At 31.9% G+C, this 10,116-nt stretch overlaps 1 protein-coding gene and 1 long non-coding RNA gene across 4 annotated transcripts; both read right to left on the minus strand.

Moving 5' to 3' along the window:
- Window positions 1–579: 579 nt before the first annotated feature.
- On the minus strand, window positions 580–1,754 carry LOC114367619. The gene is made up of 2 exons (XR_003657251.1): window positions 1,169–1,754; window positions 580–1,058 (listed from the first exon to the last, which is right to left on the minus strand). It is a non-coding gene; the product is annotated as an uncharacterized LOC114367619 (long non-coding RNA).
- A 365-nt stretch (window positions 1,755–2,119) lies between these two features.
- LOC114367278 (DUF21 domain-containing protein At1g47330-like) lies at window positions 2,120–9,907 on the minus strand. 3 transcript variants are annotated; one of them, XM_028324437.1, is made up of 14 exons: window positions 9,592–9,907; window positions 9,409–9,485; window positions 9,244–9,327; window positions 9,045–9,158; window positions 8,704–8,790; window positions 8,479–8,518; window positions 7,761–7,996; window positions 7,580–7,649; window positions 6,910–6,989; window positions 6,755–6,829; window positions 5,394–5,440; window positions 5,120–5,281; window positions 4,917–4,995; window positions 2,120–2,633 (listed from the first exon to the last, which is right to left on the minus strand). In XM_028324437.1, exons 1-6 carry the CDS (start codon window positions 9,767–9,769, stop codon window positions 8,498–8,500), a joined length of 561 nt encoding a protein of 186 aa, XP_028180238.1. In that variant the 5' UTR covers window positions 9,770–9,907; the 3' UTR covers window positions 2,120–2,633; window positions 4,917–4,995; window positions 5,120–5,281; window positions 5,394–5,440; window positions 6,755–6,829; window positions 6,910–6,989; window positions 7,580–7,649; window positions 7,761–7,996; window positions 8,479–8,497. The 3 variants fall into 3 exon arrangements, with proteins under 3 accessions (XP_028180238.1, XP_028180237.1, XP_028180239.1); XM_028324436.1 differs by lacking the exon at window positions 2,120–2,633 and having other exon boundaries at window positions 4,760–4,995; XM_028324438.1 differs by lacking the exons at window positions 2,120–2,633; window positions 6,910–6,989 and having other exon boundaries at window positions 4,760–4,995.
- Between the last annotated feature and the right edge of the window lie 209 nt (window positions 9,908–10,116).

Below are 10,116 nucleotides of genomic sequence, written 5' to 3' on the forward strand. Positions count from 1 at the left end.
ATTTATAAAACTGGGGGATCAAATTTTTGAATTAAATTATACGGGGACCAAATCCGTAATTGGAGATAAAGTGGGGGACCAATTTTACAATTTTGCCAAAAATAAAAACTATTTTTAATCCCATTTTACTACAGTCCCCAAAAAGTAAGGAAAATATTATTTGTAAGCTACAAAAACATCAATTTTGACCCTTGAAAAGTGACTAATTAATACCACAATTAATCCCCATCTTTTAGACATAACTGTACATCATTAAAAACATCATTTGTGAAGCACAAAACCATTGTTTGCGCAGTTAAATTCTTCAGCTATTCATATGCAGTCAAACTAAAAAAATGCAGTCAGATAGTCTAGGTTTACCACTTCAAAGATACATAAACGAGCCAAATTAAATTCCAAACTCAAACTTCATTACACGATAACATTCTCATGAATCAAAATCACCATTATGATCAATTTAATACACTTCATACTCTGTTTTTATTGAAATTCCCATGACCACTTTATAAAGCTAAAATTCAACTGCATCATAGCTTTTGATTTTGCAATGTAAACATCATAAAACAAGCCCTAAAGATATATACATATATGACCAATCATTTTATTTGGGAATCTACTCATAATAAGCATTTACAGCATCTTTTATCCACTGTCAAAATTAAATTCCCCGTAAGCACACAAAAAATAGTTCAAAAAGAGCATTAAAAGACAAAAATTTGGTACTAATTGATTCTAGAAATGAACCCTAGCATGATATATATGTAACCAAGGTTTTCCGGCCCCGGCCCATAGAACTCAATTTTGAGGTTTAAATACACAAATAGTCACTCAATTTTCCACTGCAACGAAAACAGAGCCATAATGCACATAAAAATTCAATTTCTCAAGCACAAAAGAGCAATTCAAAGGTCACAATGACCCATTCCATAGAGTCATGCTCCATAAAAAAACAAATAGCATGAGAAGAGATAGAAAAACCCCCATCCTCTTTGTAGTCCCTGAAATTTGCTTAGGGGAAGGGAAGAGAGTAAAGAGCCCTTTGAATGCACTCAATGGGTCTATTCAAGTATGTAACATGAACAAAAGAGAAAAATGAGAAATTGAATCTAGGAAAGGAAAAAGATGATGAAGAGAACAAGGTTTCCATGGAGATTAGCTAAGAAAGCACCTGAATTGGCCCCCAATGATCCTTACTTGTCTCCAAGTCAAGAGAGGATGAGAGAATTTGGTCCCCCTCTCTCTTGTGTTTGTGGTGCACCACTGTGCCTTATATAATGGGTCATAATCCTACTTAGGGTGAGGCCCAATAGCTTATGTGTCATGTTGTAAACTTAATCATTCATTAATACACTAATATCACTTAATCTAGTGCTTTAATTATTCTAGACTACTAACTCTAGTTCTAGGTAAATTTATTTATTATCCAATCCTATCTTTTTGATAAAATTAACTCTTATTTCCCATGTTGTCATTAATTACTTGACTTAGTCAACTCCTTCCCATATACTATAGTTGACCATTGTTGACTATAGTTAGCTTTATTTATTTTAATGAAAATAGGATATTCTTTCATAATTTTACTATTATTTCTATGCATTCTAATTCACTAAAGTGTTTATTTCATGTTTAATTTTGTTGTATTAATGTTTTTTTTAATTAAGTGGTTTTATTTGATGTTAAATTTTTTTTTAATATTTATCTTTTTTAGTTTGAAGTATTCATACATAGCCACAGATATTAGAAAATTTGTAGATGATAAATAGTCTTTGTCCATACCCGACCTAATCATTGTCATTCATAGAAACAATGACTCATTTCATTTTTCTTTTTATGTTTCAACATAAAAAAATAAATTATTAAAGTAAAATTAGTAACTTGTAATGATAAAGTTTTGTATATACAAGATAATATATTAAAGATTTAAATATATTTAAATTTTTTCATTTTATTCTAGGTCCTAATAATTTTTTTATTTTTATAAAATTATAATATATCATTTTTATCGGAATGAGATTTGATTTTAATGACAATTTTTTATATTAATTATGCAAATCACCAAAGTAAATGGAACATTTTTTACATTAGTTACTAGGTAAGTTCATATATCCAAATTTTACTGTAAAAAAAATGAAAAAATATAATTTTATTTTATTTTTATGTAGAATAATACTTCACTAATTCAAAGCACAACAAGTGCTGGTAAAAAAAAACATAAAATAGATATAACATTCCCAGCCATATTAGCGGTCTCATCCTCCTACTAGCCATCCTACCCAATATGAGAAACCAATTAAATTCATACACCAAGATACGAAATCTTAATCTATACTAGCATACAGCCGCATAGAGCAAGATACAAACCCATAAGAACATAACAATCTAATAAGCAGGGTATGAATCTTAATTTTGCCAAGGGATTATCCACGGGTGGGGAAGTAACAGTTTAGGTGCCTTACTTTAAATATTGTGATGTAAATTAATTTTCACACTTTTGTTCTTATTAATGCTTTGTTGGAAACTCATAGTTCAAAAATTATGAATGGTGTGTACCAGTGGAGCAGTCAATGCAAGTGTAACCAGGTTTACATTCACAAATCCCATTGGAAAGACACATTCCATTGCCATTGCATTTGCTGTTGCAGGAACATAGAAGAAGTTATGTGAAAGCATTTTTATTTTAGATAAACAAAATGAAAACTACATACTGCTACCAAACTGAAGGCAACGTAGAGGAGAAGCCCAAGTTGACAACAGTATAAGGCTATAAGCACAATGATTACACAAATCATCAGATATAAATTAAAGTAGAAAATGAGAGCTCACGTCTACTGCAATCATTCCCATGAAATCCAAGAAAGCATCGACATTTTCCATCAACACATTCTCCATTGAAATTACATGAATTAGGACATTGACCAGACATACTATATGTACATAATGGTTACAGATCAAAGAAGGATAAAACTTAGATAAAGCTCCTTACATTCTTGCCCAGCCATCAAGTTCTCCAATTAAACTATAACACAAGGATATATTACTAAAAATTCTACAACAAATATTCTTTTTTTGAAATGAGACCTTTGCATTCAACAAGGGCCAAAGGCCTTACATCAGCATCAATGAGGGACTCCACACAAAAAGGGGCATCCTCTATCCAAACAAAACTCTTTACAGTAAAAGCTAATCTAGCTAGTTCATGAGCTACTCTATTTGTAGAGGAACAAATTCTTTCGTGAGAATGTTTTGAGACAAAAGAAGGCTAGTCATTGGCCTATAGAGGGAGGGATCTTTAGAGTTCAAATATATACTAATTAATTAATGTATCTTGGTCAGCCAATCACTAATACAAGCAGACACATCACACTTTTTAGAAGCAGAAGATAAGTTGATATATAATTTAAATAATGTAACAATTTAAATAATACTACTAAGCTAACTAGCTTAGTATATGACCCTCTGTCTTGGTCATTGTTTATTTAATTATTGAATAATACGCCTTAACACAGTTGTGTGATAATGATTGAAACAATTAAATTAATTTTGATATCTATGATGCTAAAAGCTGCAGTTTATTGAAATTGTTAGTTTTCCATAGATGATCCGTATGCTGATGCATGTATCATTCTCTTTTAACATTTAACATGCTTCTTTGTTCTATGAAATGAAATTTTGTTTGAGCTTAAACTTCGGGGATGCTATGCTAGATGTTAAGGGTTCATTTATTGTTTTTTACTTCAAGTATCTTGCAACTTTGAGTTAGATACTAATTTGTTGGAATACAGATATCTATATTTAAGTGGTTAACTTCTTTCAATAAATATTTTTTTCATACACGCAAATTTAATGATCGAATTCTTAATTATACACTTACATAGCATGATTATCATTTATCTGTCTACTAATACCACACTGTAGCTACTGGTAGGGTCCATTTGTTTAGAAGTTAAGTACAATTGATTATAATAGAAATAATTTTGAATCATTGAATGCAGTAATTAGGATTGTGTAAATTAATCTTAGTCATAAAATTTACGTTGAAAGTGTGTACTGTGTAGGGAGAGGAATAGAAACTTTACATAAGTCATGCGGCACATCGAAGTATCTAGAACCTGCTTGGCTGTCTCAGAAGAATATCTAGTAATGACTATTTTTCCACACTTAACAGTTACATGTCCTGAGAATATATAGCCACATCAAAGATTATGTTGGTGCCGTTACAACCTAAGATTTCCAACACTTTCAAATCTCAATATCTTAAGGGTAAATTTTGCAGATTTCTTAAAAATTGAGAGTAAAATATGTTAAATTAAAAATTTAGGGATAAAATTCATCAAAAAATTAAAAGTTAGGTATAAAAAAATGCAATGAAGTCAATAATAGAAGAAAGAAAGAAAGAAAAACTATGTACTGATAATAAAATATTCAATATCAAGTGAACACCAGTTTCCATCATGTTACATATTTGTAATGAGAAGAAATAAAATGCTAACCACTTGGATTAGTTACTTTTAACTTCTGTATGTATATTCTGTTGGTGACACCAATTGTGTCCCTAACACTTTCAACTCTTTCAAATTTGGACCTGCCAGAATAGCACAGTCCTGTATAAAACCAGCAAAATAGGTATTGTTTTGAGTATGCCTGTTTTTCCATTGAGGCACAATCAGTTTCAAAAAGAATTCTGGAAAAAGAAAGGTGTCTAGCTGTCTCCAAGGCCCATATAAAAGCAACTGCTTCACCAATATGAGGCTCATAGATGTACGTTTTGTCCATAAAGGAAAATGAAATTTTTTTTATTCCCAAAGTTTGTTCAGGAAGTATCAGAGTTCCAGGTCCAAATCCAACAAAGTAAAGCAATACAAGGGGGAGCATTTCACTTTTATTGATAGTTTGATACTATAAAGTACAAACCATACCTCTAAAGAATTGTTGATACACCTGTGTTGATAGCAACCATTTCCCTGGGTCATAGAACCTCGTACAAAGCCTCTACACCTGGGAAAAGCATGAACACTTCATAAATGTATTTCCCTGTTATACGTATAGCCAGAAAACTGTGTTGTGTTGCAACGATAGGCTCCCTTCCATACATTGCAAGGAGAGGTAACAAACTCAGTACCTTGGTTGCGACCCCAATCAAGATGATCTGCCATACTACAATTGACCTTGTACCACCCACTATCTTCTAATATACCTAATGTCATTTTTGAAACAACAGATCTTGTATCCACAGAACCAGTCATAATCTCATTCATAAGAAGCCTTTTTTCCCAGTGAGACCCTGCAAGCCATTCACAAACTTGGGTTGGTCATATATTTCATTACTCTTACTCATAAAGGTTAAATTAATTTAATATTTCATTGACAAGGCAAAAAAATAACAAATAACAAACCTGATGTGCCACGTGCTCCACCATCTTAAAAATAACAAATAACAAACCTGATAGCCATAAAGAGATAGAAGTGAAAAAAATATTAAAAAAATTGTTGACTAACAAATCTATTTGACAAGAGACTGATAAAATAATTTTCTTAAATTTTTTTTCCTATTTCTGATTGACTGTGTACGTCAGTGTTTATTTCCCTGTATAATTTTATATTCCTAGGAATGTTAGTATCATAAATATGTTTGGTTAGTTTTAGTGATGGCAAAAAAAGTAAAATTTATTTGATTAAAAAAAATAAAAAAGAAATTTAGTAGAAGTATGCAGTTACTTACTGCAGCTGAAAAAAACTTCCTTGTGAATATGACATACTCATCCCTACTCATGAGAATGACGAAATTGACATGAAACATAAGCATCTAACTTTTCTCGGAATACAATATACAAATACGAGTATTTGTATTCTCAGTATCATGTTTCTGGGAATAGGGCGAACATGAGGTTAAACAAACACCTCACTAAATTATAGTTCTACAATATTGATTAGTTATAGAAATTAAACTCAAATATTAAAATAAAAGTTATTAGTTGAAGTGATATTTGATTTAAGTTCTCAACTTTGAATAAATAAAAAAATGTAATTAAAAAAATACTAAAAATAATGAATCAGATTTTTCAATAGAAATTAATCATTTATAAAATCATTTCATAGTACACATCAATAATATAATAAAAAATTATATAAAAAAGCCATTGAATTGTTTATTTATATAAACTAACAAATAATTTATCACAGTATGCATAATTTTATAGCAGAAGAGCAAAAACTCGCCAGAATAGTATTGGTCTGCATTATTCTCGATCACATCCAGCGGCCGTCTGCCATTGGTTACATTAGCACATGAACTGATCATGAATATATATATATATATATATATATATATATATATATATCAAATGAGTGTATGAAGAATAAATTAAAGAACTAGGAAAGGAACAATGCCTACCGTGAATCAAGAAAGAAAGCGTTTCACTGTGGCCTTTCCACTTTGTTCATCATATATTTTTTTATGACGATGGAAGTATTCAAAGACAAGTATTCCCACTAGTTTTATATTATTAGTTTTTTCAATAATGTCATTTTGTATCAACTGTATTTAACTTCTTTTTTTTTATTATTTAAAAAATTTAGAGAGCCACAGAGTGCCTCTCTTCCACTAGTTTATAAGAAAGTGACCACTAATAATTATTATTATCATACTAAGAATTTGGGAAAAATAATCATGACTCAAACTCATACTTTACGAGACTTACATCATTAAAAAAATAAAAATAAAAGTTGATCTTACAGGACAAAAGGTAGTTCATACCTAATTACGCCGTCTTTTCCTTTCATCTCTAAAATGAGCAAAGGCATGTGGATCAAAACCAAGAACATGCATCACCTAAAAAAATGATCAAATATGATGAACAATGCCACATATTGCCTCTCATGCATCTCTATATATAATTATATATTACAAACCTCATGTATCAGAGTAGCTGAAAGCAAAGTCTCTGCCTCGGCAGAATTTAGCACATATCCAATTTTAGAAACCACAGTGCCTAGATTCACATATGTGAAAATATTCAAACACTATCTTTCTAAGAAGGTATGAAGCCTTTAAAGTGGCCACCACTAGCATGAGCCAAATCATAGATCAACAGAATTTCAAAATTAATCATGCAAAAACCACAAGCAAATGGTCCCCAGAAAAGACCAATGAATAATCTATAATAAATTAGCCACCAAAGAGGCTAGAAAAACATAGAGTTTTGTTTATCTAAGAGAATAAAATCTAGAAAACAGAACTAAACCAGCACCTTTGGATCAATCATTACTCTTACAACAAAATCCTAACCACCAGAGTTTCATTTTAGGACAAACGTAATTAAAGTATGGAACACATATTAGTTTGAAATATTCACTTTCTCACAACTTTCAACGACCAATTAGAGAGCCCTATTAGTTTGAAATATTCACTTTCTCATTAACTTTTTCTCTTAAATTAAAATATGCAAATCAGGCTTGCTTAATGCCACAAGATTGCAAACACGATTAAACTAGACTGTTAATCTAATGATGGTCAACATGATTTAATAATTATCATTTGGTTTGAACCACTTATTTAGGAAAAAGGGCATTTTGAAATTACCTTGTCCTTTAGAAGTTCCCGTATTGTAGAAGCTAATGTCAGCAAGTCTTCAATGTTATCGACCACACACCTACATAATTGAATTGATCGTAAGGCATCCCTAGCTGTTGAAAAAAGAAAATTTATCTTGATTGAAATGGAAAATGAAAAATTATCCTTGCTTAGTAATCAATTGAATTACTTGTCAGTGACAGACACAACTTGCTGTAATTTCTCAAGAACATTAAGTGATGCTTCAAGCCTTCCCAAACAAAAGTAACAGTTGGATTTCAATGACCACCTCCACAATTTTACACTTGAGTAACTATCACATAAGGAACTATCAGAATTCGCTGTATTGTTTGCCAAGACAAAATTCGTTTCTGCAAGATGCTGACTTTGTTCACAAAAGTGAATTGCTGCATCATACTTTTGTAGCTGCAAGACATTACAATAATAAAACGCACCTTTTATTCTCCCTAATCCAAATTAATTAAGCAAAACAACAACAACAACAAAAAAGAATAAAAATGCATAAAGATGAGTGGAGCAAATAATTGGAATAGAAAATACCAAACATAGAGCCTCTGCTTTCATTTGAAGCAATTTTCTGAGTATAAACTTATTGACAATGCCTTAGAAACTAGTTCTAAAGCATTAATAGCTGCATCAGAAGTCCTCTCTTTTAATAGCTCAGCAGTATTATTTATACACTTGACCACTTCGTGTTAAAACGTAGTAATATTTATTAGACATCTTATAAAAGCATGCACACATCACAAGTGAACCAAGGTAGAATAGCAGAATTGAAGATTAATTGCCCCTTGACAGACACACAAGTTGACAGTATATAAATAAACTGCATCAAAATTAAGTAATCAAAATTTTGCCATCGACATAAAAGAAAATCATTGAAATACCTGAGCCTTCTGTAAAGCTTCAGCTGCTCCAACTATAACCCTTCGATCCAGAGCCATGTTACATCAAAGAAAACAACCATATAGCCATGTTACATCAAAGCACAAACCAGAGCCATATTGAAAGAACTGAAACACAAGTACTAGAAGCACATCTTAAAGCATTCAAATGAATATAAAGAAAATAGTTTTCTTAATCCTTAAAACATATATATATATACCACATACCTCATTTCCATGAAAATTCACAAAAGTCTTGAGCTCTGCCCTCTTTAAAAGGGCAGCATGTCCTTTACCCAACATCCAATCAAGAACCTGAAAATATTACAATCTCCATCAGTTTTTTTTACATTTACTAATCTTACATTTTTTTTTTGTTTGTTCCCACAGGTATTCTTTTTTGGAGACAATCTTGTTTGAGACACTACTGTCAAACACTAAATATGAACACCTCTCCGACAATTATTCAAACCTTGATTTGTTACGTTTAGGAAGACTAATAACCACTCTCACTAAACTTACCCTGTGTTGATAGTAATCATACATATATATTGACATTATAAGCATACCTTGCTGATAGGATAAGAAAGCGGGAAGAAAACTATAAGAAGAACCCGAACAAGTGGAGCCAGCGTGGCTCCAACCGTCAATCCATATCTTGTACAAGTTGCTTGGGGCAATATCTGCACCAACCATGGAACGAAGAACCTCATAAAACAATTATTCATGTTGTTTCGCTGATAACACGAAAATCAATAAATAAATTACCTCTCCAAACATGAGGATGAGCGTGACCGAAATCAAGATTGCCGCAGCGGGATGCACCAGTGAATCAAGAAAAATGGGAAGAGCCTAAAACAGAAACATGTCAAAATAAAATAAAATAAAATAATTAATTAATTAAACCAAGAAGGGTTGAGAAAATAACAAGACCTCCATGGCTAAGGAGTTTCCAATTAAAAGCGTGCAAAGCAGAAGATGCTGGTTCTTAACCACCGGATAAATTTTCGCTGCAAAAAGAAAAGAAAAGAAAAAAAAAACAAAGAGTAAGAAGCAGAGAATTTAAATAATTGGAAGGAAAAAAAAGGGGGATGATACTATGATAGTATTACTAACAAGCGTGGATGCGATCCTGAGGACGACCAGATTTGATGAGAACTTCGAGGTCGACGAGTCCAAAAGACATGAGTCCGAGAGTGAGACCAGCCATTAGTCCCGCGAAGCAGACCAAACCTATGATCACCAAAACGTACAGTGAAAACTTTGTTCCACAGCACGGTATCTCCGCCGCCATCTCTCTCTTTCTTAAGACACAACAACTTCGTTGTTCTCTTTCTCTTATTTTAAGGTCCGATGTTAGGTGATTCTCATTTCAATATAGGTTCGTACAACATGGCTGAAACTTACTTTAGCAGCATAGCAAGATGCAGCAAATAAATGTTTTTCATCAGTAATAAGGCCTTTGTCCTCTAAACCATAAACTGAAGTCATCATTGTCTGTTTGACCAGTTTCCTGTCAATCTAAAAGCTTCCAAGAGTTGGGTGAGTGAAAAGAAGAGATTATAGCTAGCTGCAGGAGCATACATTTTAATCAGTATAGACCTCATCAATTAAAGCTTTTGCTAACAAAGCATTTGGATA

The sequence above is a fragment of the Glycine soja genome, chromosome 9 (assembly GCF_004193775.1).
Source record: "Glycine soja cultivar W05 chromosome 9, ASM419377v2, whole genome shotgun sequence".
Taxonomy (NCBI): Eukaryota; Viridiplantae; Streptophyta; class Magnoliopsida; order Fabales; family Fabaceae; genus Glycine; species Glycine soja.

Coding starts and splice junctions, on each gene's coding strand:
- LOC114367278 (XM_028324437.1), bottom strand. CDS start 9,769: ATGGCGGCGGAGATACCGTGCTGTGGAACAAAGTTTTCACTGTACGTT. Junction 9,328..9,408: donor GAAACTCCTTAGCCATGGAG/GTCTTGTTATTT, acceptor TTTCTGTTTTAG/GCTCTTCCCATTTTTCTTGA. Junction 8,519..8,703: donor TGAATTTTCATGGAAATGAG/GTATGTGGTATA, acceptor TCTGGATCGAAG/GGTTATAGTTGGAGCAGCTG.